Below are 19,815 nucleotides of genomic sequence, written 5' to 3'. Positions count from 1 at the left end.
GACAGGTTTTATCAAAATGATCATAGGCAACACCATAAAGATTCCTGGCTTCATTCTCCAGGTTGGCAGGAGAAATCCCAAAAGAGAAAATCACCCACAAGGGGAACCAGCAATCAGTTCTACAGCTAGCAGCCTTGCTGGCAAGTTCAAGAGCCATGAAGGATTTTAAAAAAGGAATCTTCCACTTAGCCTTCCTCTGAAAGCAAGGGCCCTACAGACACCACAGTGACCTGCCAGCAGGTTACATGCTTTCCTTCCCCATGCTCAGCAGATCGAGGTTTTGGAAGTGAGGGGAAGAAAGATCAGGTGATTGAAGCTGCTCACAGCAACACTCTGGAAGACCCACCTTTCTACCTCACAGTCCTCATCTACGGTGTGATCGCCATCACCATATATCACTGCAATGCAGGCAGTACCTTAACACAGCAGCAGGACAGGGAAGTATATGAAATGATACACCGTATAGAGAAAGTGGAGAGAGGATTTTTAAAATTCTCCCTCTTGCAAAGCCCTGGATTTCGGTCACCCAATGAAATTGCAAATGCCGTAGCTCAGTGGTAGAGCACATCCTCTGTATGCAGAAGTCCCCGAGTTCAATCCATGACATCTCAAGTTAGCCTGAGAAAGGCGCCAGTCTGAAACTCTGAAGAGCCACAGCCAGTCCAGGTAGATAACACTGAGCTAGATGGAACAACGGTCTGATTTGGTATAAAGCCATTTGTTGTTGTTGTAAACACTTATAAAGCACCTAAACAATTCTAAGCACTATAAAGGTATTAAAAAATAAGGATAATATCTGCCCACAGGCTCACAATCTAACAAACATGATACAAAAGGGGAAAAAACAAGGAAAGAAGAAGAAAGCAAGCACTGGAGGGTTACTCCAACGCTGACCAGTCTTCTAGATTCTTAAATTGATTGGTAGTAGGTTCAGTTCTGACAGACGTAATGGCCTGGTCCACACAGCCACCACAACTTAAACATGGCTTGTTGGGAGGGGGAAACAACCCCCAAATAACCATGGCCTGTTGGTGGGTTATTTGAGGGTTGTTTCCCCCGCCAACAAGCCATGCCACTGGGATTCGGATGACTCGACAAGCCGCACCTGGGTGAGTAATTAGGCAAATGGTGTCTAGCACGTGATGTGGCTTGCTTAAGCCAGTGATCATGCATAACAGGTCAGTACACAGACATGGTGATTAATATATGGAATTCACTGCCACAAGCTGTGGCGATGACCGCTAGCCTAGATAACTTCCAAAGGGAATTAGACAAATTCTTGGAGAATGGGCCTACCTCCAGCTACTAACTGATGGAACCTCCAAAGTTCACAGGCAGTGTGTCTCTGTATGCCAGTTGCTGGAATCATATGCAGGAGGGTGCTGTTGTGCTTATGTCCTGCTGACGGTTTCCTGTAGGCATCCAGTTGGCCACTTAGTGAGACAGGATACTGGACTAGATAAGCTTCGGTCTGATCCAGCAGGGCTCTTCTTGTGTTCCACAGCTATTAACCATGACAGCTAAAGGGAACCTTCCTGTTCAGAGGCAATATGCCACTTAACTCCCGTTTGCAAATGAGAACCAGAGGCTGAGAATGCAAGATTTGCTAAAGGCTACCCCAAGGACAAGCCTCCCCTTCTACTTATTAAGACAATGCTGGACTGCAGGGCTCAGAAAAGGCCCAAAATGGCTCACAAAAGTCTGCAGAAATATACATTTATCCACCTCTCCAAGTGACTCTGAGATTCCAGATGAAGCTTGTGATCACCTGAAGCTGTTTGTCTACTTTTGGAGAACTCCATCACTTCACACAGAGCCCAAGAAGCAAGGAAATGTCTAACCCATGTCTGTACAGGTGGAGGCAGTGGAAACACAAGACACAATTGGAAATCATACACCCCATCACTCTGAGTTTCTTGCTGCTGTATTACATGGTGTCCATGGAAACTGCATGAACCATCCCACCCTACTCTCCTTCCTTATATAGGAACTCATAGCAACCACTCCAAACAGAACACCAGAGGAAAGAATTATTCAAATGGATCACAAACAGCTTATGCTGAGAGACGCCATTCCAAATTCTCCACTAACTTCAAACCCATGCAGCTTCAAGAGGAAAAGTAATCTGAAACATTTAAATTGTGCACTCTCAGTTTGGCAGTGGTCAAGTGGAACCTGTAACAAAATGTTGCAGTGTGGACAGCTCCTATTCAGGAATCCAGCCAGCCATGCCCTTTTCTAGAATACTGCATTCCATCCTTTCTTTTCCATTTTTCCTTCTGCCCCCATCCCCAATGACCAGTCAGCATTCTGTGGCCACTGAACATGCTCAGTTCTCACTGGGCTGTTTGGGGGTTCTCCCATTTTAGGTTTTTTCTTCTAACAATTTCTTGTACTTCTGCAAACCTTGAGGTTCCTGAAGCCTCGTCTTATGTGTGGACGGTCCTGTTTTGGCTACATAAGGATTGACATTCAGAGAAAGATTTCATTATTAGCATATATATATGAAACAGAAGAGAAAAGGAGTAAGTAACCTGGAGTTGAGTCCACCTTCCTTACAAAACAGGCAGGAAGGGAGGGGGATGAGCAACTTAATCTTAGCTCAACTCCTTCAGAGAAAAAAAAATTATGATTTATCTAGTATTGCCACAGCATTTTCTAAGTAAGACAAGACCCTGTAGATGGGGAAAGGGTAGGGTAGAGAAACAGCAGACAAAAGAAAGGAAAAGAAAGGATTACTAGAGATAAATGTGTGTTAAGGCCGTTCCACTAGCTTAGGCATTGCTTTAGTTGGGGATGAGAGTTAAGAGGTTAAGCTGAAAGCTTCACAGGAGAGGAGGGTTTTGAGCTGGTGCTTGAGAGTAAGGTGGCACTACAGAGGCATTTTGAGTTCCAGCAAAAGGGAATGAGTGGTGGCTTCTAAGAGATGAAGAGATCATTGGATAGCTCAGGGTGGCAGAGTTGTAGGACTGAGCGTCAACTTTGGATATAGCAAGAAAGCAGAAGAAAGACAAGGATCAGAGATGGTGGAGAGCTTTCAAGGTACTTAATCACAAGGAGTCTGTGCTGAAGGGCAAAGCGATAGGAAAATGAGAGAAGCTTTGGGAAAATTGCATGTTATATTTATGGGGTAGAGGGGTTGGGTGGCTTTTAATGCTGCTTTCAGGTCAACTGGGGGGCACAATTTTTGTGCAAGCTCTGTGGGACAGAAAGTGTTTCTCTTTCCTTGTGCACATCCAAGATCTTATCAGCACCAAGTGTATAAGCAGCCAAGTCAGAATCCCCTAGCCACTGCAAGGTAATTAAGATGATAATGATATTTTATTCGCCCATCAAAAGAAAATTACTCACTCCAGGCGCGTGGGTGAGCAGAACTCTGCAAGGCTGTTTTAGTGACTAGGACTACACTACAAAAATAACCACGTTAAAGCAGGCTTGTGAAGCATGGTTGGCACTCAACAGTGTAATGATTTTGTTTGTAACTGCCTATTTGGAAACAAGAAAGTACCGTGATGACCACATTATGAGGGGAACCAAGATTTGACTCGGAAAAGATGACAGTCATATGACTTTTATTCACCTCTGCAGGTGAGAAAGCTATATGGCACCAACCAGGCCTGGCATGGTGGGGCAGATGTTGGGGCCCATGGAGGGCTCACCATAGTGGCATCCCTGCCATTTTATTTTTAGGGGTTTGTTTTATGGCCTGGGACTACACAGAGAAGTGCTGGGCCAGGTGGCTCCAGCCACCACTGTCTTCCTTATCCCCAGTTCCTCTGGCTGCTACCCGCAAGGTACACATTGGGGGCAGAGCCTGAACACATTTAAAATAAGGTAGACAATGGCAGCCAAGCTGCAGCTACTTCACCCAGTACTTCTTTTCATACTGCTGGGATGAGTGAGTACCAAGTAGCTGGAACTGCACCACTGTCAGTGCTGCCATCCATGCCTATCCATCCTCTGGCAAGTTTGGGGGAGACACCAGAGTGCACCTTGCCCTGGGCCCCGTGTATAAGATATAGTGTGACACCCCCTTCCATCAGAGCCCCTTCCAATTAAGATACAAGAGGCCAGAAATCAAATGGGTTGCCCACAATTATATTTCTATATGCACTTGTCTAGCACTTAGTAGAACAAGGCATGCAGCCTAACTCCATGCATGCTTCCTTGGAAACAAGTTCAATGGGACTTACGTCCTGGCAAGTATTCTTAGGACTGCAGTTTCAGGCTCTCAACTTCAACTAGGTCGTAATTCACAGCAGTAAACAAGCAAGTTTAAACAGAAAATAGGATGAGTTCCAGCTGTTCCAGACCTCACCATCCTGCCCCCAAGTACAGGTCCTGATGGGGCTCAGCAATCTGATCGTAGGCAGATCTTTCATAGAGGACGCATGTTCTGCATGCAGAAAGTCCTAGGTTCGAACTTCAGCATCTGTGTGCCAAAAAAATAGCAGGGCCACAGAAGAGCTCTGTCTGAGGCCCAAGAGACTCACTGTCAGTCACAGGAGCAGAGGAAGCTGCCTTATATGGAGTCAGGCCATCGGTCAGTCTTGCCCAATATTGTTGACACTGACGGGCAGCCGCTCTCCAGGGTTTCAGGCAGGATTCTTTCCTAGCCCTACCTGGAGATACTGGGGATTGAATCTGGGACCTTCTGCATGCAAAGTGCGTGCTCTGTCACTGAGCTTCAGCCCCCCCCCCCCATCACGGTAGACAATACTGGGCTAGATGGACCAGTGTTCTGGCTCAGTACAGGGCAGCATCAAAGCCGTCTCCTTATGCAGTTTGCTTTGGGGACATGTATTTATATAAAAAGAGAAAAGAAACCCACTTAGATCAAAGCCAGTTTAGGGCTTATCAAAGCCATTGTTAAAAGAATTCACTTTTTAATGTATTATGCCTGATCTTAAAATTAATGGCAAGCACTCAATCCAGTTAATATAAGAATTTGCCAGCTGGTCTCTAGTATAAAAACTTAGTCAAAGCTGCAGAACATGAAAACCAATTACTTATTAATGAACTAAGTGAAAACGGAATCCACAATACAGCGAAATTCTCAGCGGGCTCTTGAGGCTTTTATTCTTGGAGTAAACCCAGCGGCTGCCGTGGCAGCACAAAAATCACTATCGCAGTGCTTAAAAACTCTCCCAGTCTCCATTTTTATGGTCTCAACCCTGCTGCTTCTTTTTCTTTAAAAACTAGGCTTCAAATTTGCCCACTGGAGCCGGAAAACTATCAGAGTTAATCCAGGTTGAACGTTTGCTTTCATATGCACTTCTTTCACAGCTCCAGGAAACTCAAATTGCTTTACACTGCTATTAGACACTTGTAGAGCAACTGACTGAAGCAGCAACAGCAGAAGCTCCTTGTGCTTCTGAAATAAAAGAAACTGCATGCAATAGAATGGAGAGCATTTCCTACTGCTTCCTAAATCATCATAGATCTTCATGTTTAACCAGCACTACTCCCTCAAGCTAATCAAAGTAGATCACATTCCGGCTGCTATTCTAAGTCCGCTTACTGTAAAGTTGAAACCAAGAGGACTAGCATCCAATGATAACTGATTAGGATGAAAGACTCCCAAAGCTGAAAGAGGCCAGAGACTATCCCCTGCCCCAAAGACAAGGCCCTTTGAGTCCACCTGCCACAAAGAATCACAGTGTTGGAAGGGGCCATTTAGTCAGAGTCCAACCCCCTGCTCAGAGTAGGAATCCAGTTTAAAGCATCCTTGATGGCTGTCCCATCTTTGCTTAAATACCTCCCTGGACAGAGAGCCCACCACCTCCCTAGGCAGTTGGTTCCATTGTTTGTCTGGTCTGACCATTAGAAGTTTTTCCTGACCTATAACCGATATCTGTCTTTCTGTAACTTACGGATGTTCTTTTGTGTCCTAAAGTCTTGGATGACAGAGAACAGGTTGTGGCCCTCTTCTGTGTGACAACCCCTTAGGTACTTGAAAAATGCTATCATATCAGCCTTCTCCTCTCAAGGCTAAATATACCCAGTTCTTTCAATCTTTCCTTGTAGGACTTAGTTTCTAGTAGGGATGGCGGAGAATTCCGCCACGGATCTCGGTGAGGCCGAATGCCAGCGCATTTGGCCCCCTGAAATTGGTGGCGGAATGCCCCCCCCCCCAGGACGGGACTTACCTTGGGCGGATCTTCCTGGTGGTGGCGGCTGCTGGTCTTCTGACCGGCTGCCGCCGCCGCCATTTCCAGTAAAAAACAAAAACAAAAACGTGATAGGCTGTGTAAAGATTTACATAGCCTATCACGGCTAGATTTAAAAAAAACACCATGATAGGCTACGTAAATGTTTACATAGCCTATCACGGCTGACTTAAAAAAAAAAAAAACGCGCGTACACATTTTTGCGGAGCCACCGGCTGGCTGCGCCAGCAGCCGGACATCCGGCCGCTGGCTAGCAGGGACGCAAATGGCGGCAGCTATAGCTGCTGCCGTTTGCGTCCTTGCAGTCAGCCGTGATAGGCTAAATAAATGTTTACGTAGCCTATCACGGCTGATTTAAATTTTTTTTAAAAAAGCACGTACGCAAATGGCGGCGGCCATGGCTGCCGCCATTTGCGTTCTTTATTTTGGCACGTCTTAGTCTACGTAAACATTTACGTACACTAAGACGGCGAAAATAAGGGGAACACAAATAGCGTAGCGTCTACGCTATTTGCGTTCCCCTTATTTTCGCCGTCTTAGTCTACGTAAATGTTTATGTAGACTAAGACGTGCCAAAATAAGGAACGCAAATGGCGGCGGCCATGGCCGCCGCCATTTGCGTACGTGCTTTTTAAAAAATTTTTTAAATCAGCCGTGATAGGCTATGTAAACATTTATGTAGCCTATCACGGCTGACTGCAAGGACGCAAACGGCAGCAGCTATAGCTGCCGCCATTTGCGTCCCTGCTAGCCAGCGGCCGGATGTCCGGCTGCTGGCGCAGCCGGCCGGTGGCTCCGCAGAATCACTGCGGAGCACAGACGGCCGGCCAGGATTCCGGGAGGGAGGAACGGAGCACCTCCTCCCCCCGGCCAGGATTCCGGGGGGAGGGACGGAATGCCTCCCCCCACCATCAACATAATCCGCTGAAAGGTAAGTCACTTTCGTACATCCCTAGTTTCTTGTCACCTGATCATCTTTGCTGTCCTTCTTTGAATTTGTTCCAATTCACTGGAATCCTTCTTAAAGATGGTGTCCAGAACTGGACACAGTAATTGAGGTGAGGTCTGACCAGAGTGGAGTAGAACTATTACATCCCGTTATTTAGAAGCTATACTACTATTGATCCAATCTAAAATTCCATTTGCCTTTTTTGCAGCCACATCACAAGGCTGACTCGTATTCCACTTGTGATCAACTACAACTCAAAATCCTTTTCACACATACTATTGGCAAGCCAGTTATCCCCCATTTTATAATTGTGCATTTGATTTCTCTTTCTTAAATGAAGTACTTTGCACTTGTCTCTCTTAAATGTCATTATTTTTGCCCAGTTTTCTGACCTATTAAGATCATTCTGAATATTGTTTCTGTCTTCTAAGGTGTTAGCTATCCCACTCAATTTTGTGTCATTTGCAAATCTGATAAGCATCAATCGGTGGCATCCAGATTATAATTCCTGTCTCAGGCAGAAAGCAAGTGCACCACAGAAGGATGCCCAAACTTCCAGTAAGCTCCCGGTGACTCAAGAAAACAAGCCAGGCCACATGCTACAGGCCTGGTCAAGAACTAGTTTTACAGGACAGTCACTTTGAGGAGGGAGCAGGCCAGAACCCCATCTCTAGACCCCTCAAGTGGACTCCCAGCAAGTCCTGGTTTTGCCCCGCTACCACCATTCCCTTTCCTTATGTTGGCAATTGGGAGGGCCAGGTAGTACTCTTCAGGGGGACAGACGTGCCCATCGGTGTTCAGCGAATAATCCCTAATGCACAGGATTAAACTACCAGATGAATATGTCAGCTAGATGGTACTTAATGCTTCCTAACACTGAGACACAGGAGCTTTCATCCACATTCTAATTCACAACTTCAGGAGAATTCCAGTTACACTAATTGTCTTCTGTACTGAGCCTATGAACCTGCAGAAATGACTGGGCCTATTTACATTTCAGCAGTTGCTAAATACAGGTTTACACCACAAATGCCCACTCAAAAGCAGCGATTTTGCCTTGGCAGTCATTCTAGGCACATCATCAAATCAAAGAACTTTCTCCACATGACAAGGTTATTTTCCAAAATGCCACACTGAGAAAGCAGTATAATATATCCCAGTGGCAAAGCAAACATGCAGCAAAAGACAACACAGTTCACATATGGACACAGATTAAGGGCACCCTCATACTACATTGTAAAAAGCACCCTTAGGGCTGTTCCACACACTGCATGGTTTTGCCACCAAATGTACACTCAGGAAGGAGCCAGAACCAATTAAGCCTTCTTGCCTAGCATACCCATATGATATATGTACTTGCAAAAATGTGTTGTTCAAAGTCATGCTATATTTTTAGGTGTACACCCAAAACCGTAATGTGTGAATTGGTCGCTGAGTGTCATACTCTGATGGAACACAAAAAAATTATTCATGAGAAGCAGCGGATACATGTTCATCCCTGAGGGAAGGCCTGTGAATTGTGGGACTATTTACACTTTCTTGTCCCAAACTAAGAGCTACAATGTACATCTTACAAGCAGAAGGTCTCAAAAACATGGGCATTCCCCCAAATAGGAGTGCCCTATGTTTCTTAAAATTTCTTGCTTATGCATCTTCAGACACAGATATAGCTCTCTTAAGAGTGAACCACATCCTTAAAAAGTACAAAAGATGCTTACAGACTGAAGAAAAGCTCCTAAAATGTATGTGCCCTACAGAAGCCCACCACAACCTTAAATCAAGTTTGCCCTGCAATCACAACAGTGTGAGTGGAGAACCTGACAACTGGTTTGTCTCCACCACAGGTCCTGCTTTTACAGTGATGATTTCTACAAAATGGGAACACGTAAGGCCCTTCTTGGGAGTGAGGGTGATGCAAGTTTTTGGAGGAAAGGTGATCTGGGAGGAGGAAAGATCTGCATCTCACATCAGTTACACCCATCTCCTAATTGCAATCCAAGTGCTATTGCAGGCATTAATTAAATCTTCAAAACACCAGTGTGAAGCAATACTCTATCCCCATTTTTCAAATGGATAAATTGAGAAGCAGACAGTTCCTTGTTGGAGGTGAAGCGGGTGACAGCTAGAGAGTGTGACTTTTCAGTTGTAGACCTGTTTATGGAATGTCCTCCCTTGAGAAGATCTCGGGGCACCAACTCGCTTGGTGGCAACATTTTCTTTCAAGAGCCATGCAAAAACCTCCTTATTCTCTCATGCTTTTAATTTTCAGGCATTTTTAAATATTGCCAACAGTTCTGTTTTATCTGCCAGTTGTTTTATTCTGTGTTTTTATTGTTGTGACATTTTAACTGAATAAACCGCTCCAGAACCAGTTTTGGTGAAGGGCAGTATAGAAATATTTTAAATGAATAAGTTAAATAAAAAGAGAGGCAGCAAGACTGAAGCAGATATACGGACAAAGTCCAGGATCCTGGCATGCTTTGTCCCAACTGTTAGACTCCAAGGCCCAAGATGCAAAGCAGTGGGTTAGCATTGGCTGAGGCTGGGACCATTGTTGGGAGAAAGGCGGCACGCGCAAACTAAACTAAGTAGTGGAGCCCATGCACAAAGAAAACACTCAGACTTGAATGTTGGAAATAAAGTTCATTCCCTTTTTATGCAGGACGCCCAGAAAACAAAGCAATGCAGAAACAAGGCATATTTTTCACTGGCATTTGAGAAATGGGGCAGGGCCCCCTCAACAATAGACCCCCCCAACGTGCATGTTTTAACTGCCTTGTTCACTTCAGTTTTCTGCAGCCTCAATGAATGAGTCTGACCTCCCACAGCCTCATCTGCACGTCATCAAGACCCTTTCCCCCCTCCAAAGACGTAGGGCATTCCGGTGCACCGTGAATAACACAATTCATTCAAGAAGCAGCAGCAGAACTCACCCTGCCCTTCTCGGCATGAATTAGCAACTATTACAGTCAATGCAGCCTCTGCCAGCTATTGACAAACTGAACTGAGGGTGATTGTTTCTTTTACACACAGACAAATCTCTAGAGTTCGATCCCTCTGGCATTCACATGTAAAAATGAGGCCACCATATGTACAAGAACTGACGTGCAACTTGCTGCTAGAGAGGAAGACAAGAATTACAGATTTTGGAAAAGTGACCATCTTAACAATGACCCCTTATTTCTCAATGAAATAAATTGCCTGAAATTCAGCAGCTTCCCCCACCCTTCCCAAGAATGCACTGCTTAAGAATGTTGCTAATATGCACCCAAAGGCCCAGGAGATGCAAGGTCACCTCCCATTCTCCATCAGAAGGTAGGAAGCTGCCTTATACAGAGTCAAGTCAGTGGAGCATCTAACCAAATATTGTCTACTACTCCAATAGACAGTGGCTCTTGAAGGTCTCAGACAGGGCTCTTCCTGTGGCTGCTACCAGATATCCTTTTTAAAACTGGAGATTACATCTGGGACCTTATCCATGCAAAGCATGTGCCTTATTGGTGAGTTACGGGGCCTTCCCGAAAAAGAGAAAACCACAAGCCTCTCTCAACCAGTCCAGGGTGACCATACAATGGGGCTCGAGCCTGCAGCCTTGATGTTACAAGGACCATGCTGCAGCCAACCTGTGCAACATCCTTGTGGCCTCCACTTTGAGCTTGCTTTGCTTTCGCCATGGTTTCATCCCCATCCTTCACAGGGCATGGTAGCTAAGCACAGAGTTTTGAGGAAGGACTACAGAGCTGGGCTCAGGAAACAAAGGGAACATGCAAAAACAGAGAACTGTCCCACTGCCTGACTCTTTCACAGAAGCAGCTTGGAGTCATTTTTCCACAGGTATCAACAGAGTCTGTGTTGAGAGATGAAAGGTGTGCATGTGGATGAGAGAACATGCATACCATTTTTCTTTGTAGGATGCATTCCTGTGAGAATGGTGTGTATACTTGGACATTTAAAATTGGATACATCCTCCCACCCTCAGATCATAAAACGTTCGCCATCACTTTGAGGAAATTATTTTTTTTTTTAAAAATACATGTTAAAGCAAGTGTTGTTGCTTTAAGACTATTAATACATAGAGTTTCTTCAACATACTACATTCTTTACAGAATTCACTTATCCTCAAAACAACCCTGTGAAGGTGGTCAGTATTATTCCCATTTTAAAGACAGCTGAACAAACCCAACGCTTTCCACACAATAGTGCATTTCAACAAGATTCCATTCATAACATGCAGCATCTCGTCATGCAGCTATGTTCTGAAGTAGGACTAGAAAGAACAGCAGTGTAGGATTTCAAGGTTAGGCCATCTCCATTTCCACTGATCAGATTTACAAACAGGTTTTGTTTTTGTTTTCTTTTGACCTCACCCTGAGCAAGTTAGAGTCAAATGAGGTCCTTTTTGGTTTGCATATAAAACCCAGCTAGAGATTCTGCAAGACAAATGTTTCTCCTATATCTGAGCTTTGTTGCTATTTATAACTGATGCAAAGCTCTAACTGTAGGGAAAGCCTGCTCTTGCAACAGGCATTGTATTCAATGTTGTTTGGGACCAAAATGGAATTCAGCTCTCCTCTGGTTTCACTAATGGTGCTGAATGTACTAAAAAAGCAGCATGCACCAAATACTGCTTGGACACATGTTCCAGATCTTGGTGCTACTTCTATAGAGCTCACCTTCTGACTACTTTTAAGGCATGTCAAGAGAGGACGATTTAGAAGTCCTGGGTCCACACTCATTTTGTACTTCTGATCCTCACAAATCATAATACACTTACGCACATCCCGTGGGCTTCTCTGCCTCACTACACAGAATTGTGAACTGAGAATCACTGGGGATGGCCACACATGTGTATGTGTGTGTGGAATGCAGTTGCCAACTGGCAATCTGTAGATTCACCCTGTGTCTTTAATCTGTTCTTGCCACAGGAGGCAACACAGTGGGGGCCTGAGCTAGCTGTTCTCCAACCAGTCCTATCATCTGCCCATTTTCTCTACCTGCTGTGCCTTGCTTCCTAAAACAGACAACCCAAAGGATTGGGGAGAAAATAGGCAGGACAGAGAAGCTCCTCTCCCTAGGCTGCAGCAAACTGAAAAGGGAGAGAGGGAACTTCCAGGTTCGGCCCAGCAACCGTAAGTGCTGTAGATACACAAAAATGTTCTGCTGCATTGTAGCTGCTAAAGAAAGCAGATGCGAAATTTTGGTGGGAACACACCATTCAAGTTCGATGGCCTTGTAGGCCCCTTCCAACCCTACTATTCTATGATTCACTGAGTTACAAAGAGTACCCTCCGAAGATTCCAGTCCCCAATTAGAATATGAAAATTAACTCCTTCTGTTGCTTACATCAACAGGGGGAATAAAATCTTTCCAATCAACTTTGCATGGAATGCGTAACCAGAACACAGATGTTCTTTCCCCTCCCCTGTCTGCATCTTCATTGTTATTACAGTGATTTTTCTCCCTTTAAAAAGTTCAGAATTACATCAACGTGGCATGCTGTGGATTTTCAATGCAATTTTATTTTATAACATCAATTTTCTAGATTCTAGCACTGTGATTTAAACACAAGGGGTCCCCCCCCCCCTTAAAATAAGCAGGAGCCCATTAAGGAGCTCATTTTTTGAGGATGAGAAGATGCTCAATCCTATTTTGTAAAAAAAAAATACACATTTTATTTAGAACTAAAAAGTATACAAATAATATCTCATTCCCAAACACATGCAGAAGTACATCCCACTTACTGGCCAGTTCACATGTCACAGCAGCAAATTGTGGGTTAATTCACTCATGACTTGCCTGGACTTGCCTGTCCCCTAAAACTTAAAAAAGAAACAGCTTGAGAGTCAGTAGCTTCTAAGAAGCTGCCTTATACCAAGTCATACTGTTGGTCCGTCTAGCCAAGTACTGTCCCCTCAGCAGCTGTGTAGCAGAAAGGTATTTCACAGGCCTACTACCAAAGATACGTTTAAGTGAAGATTCCAGGGACTGAAACTGGGGCCATCTTTGTGGAAAGTATGCCTTGATAGTTAAGCTATGGCCCCACCCATTTTATCAGGGAGCATTTGAGTTAAAACTGTGTTTAGCTGTGTTTAAACCATAAAAGAGCTTCAGCTATTGGGCTAAATGAAATAAATAAATAAATAAATAATAACATCAATAGATGACAGGTTCAGAGAATAGTTTGAGGGTGTGTAATAGAGTTCTGTTGCTGAAAACAAGCAGGTCAGTTCCTGTAACCTGCCTGGATGGGAGCCAGATGTAAGCTGTCTTGAGCTCCCTGACCAAAGAGTGGAGTATACGTGTAATAAATAGATATGGAAAATTATGATTTAATGAAAGCAACATTATTCAGCCATCTGCTAATAGCCTGCTAGGCTGGGGTCAATTACATTTGAGAGGGAGAAAATCAAAACAAATAAGCACTTCAATGTGAAGCTCAGCTGACTCTGCTTCCACAAGCTGATAAAGCAAGTGCTAACCGAAGATGGGGAATCGGGGTGGGGGGATGGGAAAGGGACTCAGCTCAGTTGTGGAGCATGTGCTCTGTATGCAGAAGGGTCCAGGTTCAACCCTCAGTATCCTGAGGTAAAACAACCAGGTAGCAGGTGATGGAAAAGATCTCTGCCCAAGACCTGAAGAGCCACTCTCAGAGTAGACAGTGCCAGGCTAGAGCACAAATAGTCTGACCTGGTGATGAGGAAGCTTCATATGTTCTCGAAAATGAACCTGGGTTCAACTGAATTTAAATCCCATTGATTTCAATGGATCTACTCTAAGTATGATACAGGCATAACTAAATCTGAGGTGCTGTTCTTGTCAGACGCATAGCGCAGGGGAAACTATGGGGGGGGGCAGAGGGGAGAGATCCACAGCAGAGCATTGGCTGCATCCCAAGTTCTAAGTGGTCACGGTCGCTAAGGTGAGAAGTGGGATGGTCCCCCCTCCCCATTTTTTGAGCTAGTGTTTAGGGTTTTTTTAAAAAACATTCCCCCCCCCCCAATGAAAGCTTAAGGCCTTGTTTGGTGGGGAGGCAGGAATAGGGCTTTGGATCCTGTGGATCTAAGGCCTCCTTCAATCTGCTCAAAACACCCTTCCCCCTCTTGGTGCACCGGTTTCCACTGCCACAATAAGGCCTGCAGTGGCAAGCCCATGGAGAAGGAATTCCACAACATCCTATGGCCCCCCAGGGACCATAGGATTGTGTCCTTAATGCATCAGGCCACTCGGCATTATTGCTGGGGGGGCAATGAGAGCAGTTCACACCTTTATTTCTAAGGTGGTGAATTCTCCTGCAGGGACTTTGGCACTTCATTTTCACAAAGGAAGCTATTTTTGTGAAAAACAGAAACTTACGATGTCAGGAAAAAAATGTTTGCTTTGAGATGGGCTCCAGTTTTCTATGTGGGGGCTGTTTTCACAAACAAATGTGAAAATGAGGTGGTAAAATCACTGCACAAGCATTTTAACATCTCACAAACAAATGAGCCCTACGTTGGTCTAACAAAAGATAACAGCTGAAACTTTTTGGATTCTGCCTTTTTGGAACCAATATGGCAATACCAAATGTTCCTTTGTATTTGTTCAGCCACAAATTATTCTGCTACTAAATCTGCTACTTTTTGTTAACACAACTTCAACATATAACTAAAACCAATAGCCAGATCCTATGCATGTTTAGGATCTAAACATGATTTAGTTCATCAGAAATAAATCTCACTGAGGTCAATGGGGCTTGCTCACAGTGTGAACAAGACTGTAACCCAAGCCTGCAATCCCAACTATACTTGGAAGGAAACAGGTCTTGCTCAGTAGGAGTTCCAAGTAAGCACATTTGGGACTGCACTACAATTATAATATGGTACACACCAATATAATAGCCAATGCCTTAGTGGGGAAAATACCTAGTTTTTCACAAGTAAAAGCCTTGATTTTAGCCAATAATAATCTACCCCCAATAAATACCAGTTGCAATCCTGGTTGACTTCAATGAGATTTAAGCAACCTTCCTGTGTTTGGTATTACAGCTCAGATCATCAGTAGCATTACCATCATCCAATTCAGCCTTCCTCAACCTGCTGACCTCCAGATGTTTTAGACTATAGCATCTAGCATTCTTTATCATCTGCCATGTTGGCTGGGGCTGATGGGAGTTGCAGTCTGGAATATAATTATTCTTGAACGTATTAAGTATCTGCCAGCTACTCAAAAATGATTATCTTCTTATATTTCTTTATGGGGGAGTTAACTGCTATCGGGAGCACCTCTCAACGAAGTATATTTGACTGATTACAGAGTGAACACAACCCACGGTTGCTATAGTAGAGGGGAAAATGGTCTGAATGGTGCTGTACATAGGCAAGGAATTATCCTGAAATGGTACAAAGGAACAGTGTATGGTCACAGCCACATCAAAATCCTTAGCTCAAAAAACCCATTTTAGCCATATAACTTGCCCAATGTCTGGAAAATGGGTAAACCAAGATGTAGCAAAAATATAAACAAATAGACTAAAGGACAAAAAGTATTTTTACATTAACTCTTTAGTCTGCATCCTAAACCTAGAAGCCTAACCACACAATGGCACAATTAGAAGAAATATCCACTAAGTGCAATGGGACCTACTCACTATTAAGTCAGTTTAGGATTGCAGCCGAAGTATGTTTAAATGTATTTGCTTGCATTTAGCCCTTGTTATCCTTGCTCCACAATTAAGATTCTGTAAGTTTCTCATGGTAAGGCCCTTTCCTTACCTAATCCAACAAGCACCATGTACACTGACAATGCTATATAAACAAAAATACATCAATAAAGCGATTGCATAATGTTATGCTAATGACAATAGAGATTAACACAGCACCAAAGGGTACTCTTAACAGAAAGAAGAGTGGGTCCTTTTTGCTCAAAGTCTCTTGAATTTGAGACAGATTCTGTTCTGAAGGGGATCATGAAGCAGGCTTATCTATTCCAAACAACATTGTGCACCATATGGAGGTAAGGTATCCATTTCCCATTAAATTCTCTGTGCTGGGGAGAAGTTCCCTCAAGTGCTTAGAGGCAGGCAGGTCCTGCTCAATAGGTGCTGAGGAACTGGACTGTCCATACAGTCTCTACAGTGGGAAAGATTTGACCATGAAGCATTATGTGATGTGACAGCAAAACAGAATACCAGAATAGGTTCCACAGAATAGGAGGTAGAGCAGTCTTCCCCAACCTGGCGCCCTCCAGATGTGTTAGACTTCAACACCCATCAGTCCCAGTCAGCATGGTCAATGATCAGGAATGCTGGGAGTTGGTAGTCCAAAACATCTGAAAGGCATCGGGTTGGAGACAGCTGAGGTAGGACATCTGTACTTCAAAGGATGACGCAACTGTGCCAGTTCCACAGCATTAGTTGGAGACAAAAGCTACAGACCAAGTTTGCATGATCAAATGACCTATGGCACTTGCCTGCTTCTACTTTTCTAACAACCCAGGAACACCCCATACCTGGGTTGTTCTCCTGACATATGAACCTGGCACTCTAGGTTGTTTAGGGTTAACCCCTGATTGGTTTGTTGTTAGTTAAAACTGTGCCAGGTTTGCACATCATGACAGCAACCCAGGAACAGGAGGTTCCTAAGTTGTTTACAAAACTGGATGTAAAGCAGAAGCAACAAATGTGCGGGAGGTAGGGCTCGCACTACAGTGTGGCCATAGCTAACTATGAGGTTGTTTACCCCATAGTTAGCCATTATGTGCAAACCAGGTCATATTCTACCCTGTGGGATTCCAAAAAGCTGGAGCTTCACTGTCCATTCCAGATAGTGCGAGCCTGTCTCACTGAAAATTTCCAGAGCGGAAAAAAGCAACAATATATCCTAGGGGTTAGGGCAAGTTATACTTAACAAAGCACTATGGAATAATAAAGCTCTATGCATTCTGTATTGCTGGTGGGGTCTGCCCCTGATCCATGGGACTGAGGACTGGAGACAGGCCCTGAACCGTGATCATCTATGGAGGAAAGGATCTTTTCTCTTGCCTGGTGGGGTTTGGGGGTGGTAGTGGAGCAAACAGAATATTCCATGCATTGCTCCAATATTCATTTTCTAATTCTCATCGTGCAGAACAGTCCTTCCTCCATCCCAGGTGTGTGTGTGTGTGTATATATATATATATATACATACACACACACACACACACAGAACCATCACTTTCCACTTTATGCATCTGTAGTAGGACTTTGCTTACAAAAACTTATGCTACAATAAGTTTGCTAGCTTTTAAAACACACACACGCATGATGCCACAAGCCTCTTAGAAGTTTCTGCTGCAATAGACTAACATGGCTATTCTTCTAGAATTATTCAAATACTGGCTTCTCCTTTATGGATCTTTATAGTGCTGGGGTGTTCAGGTAGTGTGTAGGGATGGCGGAAAGAGGTGCTTGTTTCCCAGGACAATGTTTTTAATAAACTGCCTTCCTCAATCAGAGGAAAAGGTCTATTTCGTCCAGCATTTTGTTTCCAAATGCAGATAGCCAAACGTTTCTAAGGGCACAATCCTATGCATGTTCAAACAAAAAGAAACCCTCCTACACAGCATGCCTGGCTGGGGGATGCTGGGAATCGCAACTCTTTTTTCTGTCTAAACAAGCATAGGACTGTGCCCTTAGAAACCTAAAAGCATAGAGCCAACATCCCTCCCGCTATATGTTCACAATATCTGGTATTCAAAATTAACACTGCCTCTGGACATGGAAGTTCCATTTATTTATTTGGCATATGAGATGGGGTCAGAAGGCATATGGAAGCCCTCTTATAAGTAGTAAGATTGCATATTATTCCACATGGGGCTGAGCAAACAGCCAGGACTCTAGAGCACCTATAGCACTGCTGCATACATGAACCTGATTAGTCCCTTGGATGGAAGGCCACTGGGAACCCCCATATTATGAGCAGAATGAAAGTATATGTTTTCTTTATTTTATACTGTAGTTTTAAACCTTTATATTGTTTTTTATCATGTTGTGTTTTATGGTTTTAATTGTTGTGACCCACCCACAGACCTTCAGCTATTGGGCGGTACAGAAACACAATAAATAAAAAAGAATACAACAAAGCAGATACTCAAAAACTTAGGTAGAGTTCTGCTGGATCAGACCAAAGCTCATTCCCAACCAGCATCCTGTTTTTCACAGTGGCCAACAAGATGCTTAAAACAACACTAGCAAGGGTGAAGGTGGCAGTTCTCCACCACCATTTGCCCCAACCAACATGGAGGTTCCTAATTATTATTAAAAGTGTTTTATGCCATCCCTCAGCCCAAATAAAGGCTCCCAAAGTAGCTTACAATTGATGAATACAAAATGTCCCTGCCTGTAGACTTACAATCTAAAAAGACATGGGGCTGGGGAGGGAAAAGAAAAAAATCCGATTTTCAGTAAGGCTGGTGGAATGGGCCTGCTTCGCCTCTTATCTCCTGCGAGGGGCCATCCAACTGGAGCAGTCCCTGATGTCCATGGGCCTGCTCCAGTCTCCCTTGCTCCTTCTTCTTTCCCTCAGGCAGCTGAGGTCAGTTAGCCCTGGGGCTGGGGGAAGAGTTCAAATGGAGCTTTAGCTCTCAGGGCCAATAACGATTATTAGTAAACTAATGCACGTGAGTTTTTCTAATCCCCTTTCAAACCCTATTCCGACTTCCTCGACCTGGTGCCCTCCAACACATCTAGAAGGCAATTATTTAATAATTTAATATTATCAAATATAATATTTAATAATTAAATATTTATTTAATAATTAAATATTATCCTCCTCCACGACCGAAATACTTGTAAAATAAATTTTAAAAAAAGGTCGACAGGGGTCAGAATAAGGTGCGACCGATTCTCCGGGGCGAGGGAAGGGGTCCGTGAGGGAAAGGGGCTCCCCCTGAGGCTCAAGAGGGCCGCTCAGAAACCCCGGAGCGACTACCGGAGCCGGGGCGGGTGAGGGGTCAGGGCGGGCGGGCGGGCGGGCGGGCAGGCAGGGGCGACAGCTTCAGCGGGCGGAAAAAGCAGGTCAAGCGACAGCTCACCAACTCATGGTCCCCCTTCTGGTCCGGCTTCTCTCCCGGAAACGCCCGCTCCGCGCTCGGCTTACCTTCCGGAAGTGAGGTCAGGCGCGCGCGAGAGAGAGAGAGAGAGAGAGATTCGGCTACGTCACGCACGGGCCTGGGGAGGCGGAGCCAGCGCGCGGCGCGGGGCGGGGCGTGTGCGTGTGGAGCGCGCCTGCCTTGTGTAACCCTTTCGCTGCTGCGTCTGCCGAAGGATGCTCCGGAGCTGCGGCGGCCTGGCCGGGTCCGTCCCGCGCGTGGAGCGATGCGAGAGGAAAAAAAGGGATGAGGGCAGTGGGGGCTGGTGGCGCCGCTTTCGGCGGGGCTGCGCATCCGCCCCGGGCTTCGGCCAGGACCACCCAGAGCTCTAAAGGAGGCGCTGGGCCTGTTTTGGGGATGGGGCTCAGCGCCTCGGATCGCTCCGGGAGAGTTTTGGCAGGTTCTGGCTGCAACCCACGGTGGATGCGCAGCCCCGCCGACGTCGGAGCCACCAGCCTCGGCTGGATGAGGAGGATGCTGCGGCTGCTCGCCCCCTCCTCCTGCCCGGGCTGCCGTCCCGGTGGGCGCCACCCCGAGGAAGGCTGGAGCTGCGCCGCTGACCGGGCTCCTTCTGCATCCACCCGCACGCAG

At 45.1% G+C, this 19,815-nt stretch overlaps 1 protein-coding gene across 7 annotated transcripts in view; it reads right to left on the bottom strand.

Annotated features, from left to right (window-relative positions):
- BIN3 (bridging integrator 3) overlaps positions 1-19,219 on the bottom strand; it is a 146,074-nt gene extending 126,855 nt beyond the window's left edge. For 6 of the 7 annotated variants that reach the window (XR_014783740.1, XR_014783739.1, XM_084804002.1 and 3 more), the window contains exon 1: positions 19,168-19,219. Coding sequence is in view for 1 of the 7 variants with exons in the window: in XM_084804002.1 (XP_084660128.1) it covers positions 19,168-19,175 (8 nt within the window). In the remaining 6 variants the exon portion in view is untranslated. Of the gene's footprint in view, positions 1-12,860; positions 12,939-19,167 lie in introns of all 7 variants that reach the window. The other variant, XM_084804005.1, reaches the window with a different exon arrangement.
- Between the last annotated feature and the right edge of the window lie 596 nt (positions 19,220-19,815).

The sequence above is a fragment of the Heloderma suspectum genome, chromosome 6 (genome assembly GCF_057233095.1).
Source record: "Heloderma suspectum isolate Gila_16-S chromosome 6, 16-S_ref, whole genome shotgun sequence".
Classification (NCBI taxonomy): Eukaryota; Metazoa; Chordata; class Lepidosauria; order Squamata; family Helodermatidae; genus Heloderma; species Heloderma suspectum.
The sequence above is the reverse complement of the archived record's forward strand: the minus strand, read 5'-3'. Positions and strand labels throughout refer to the sequence as shown.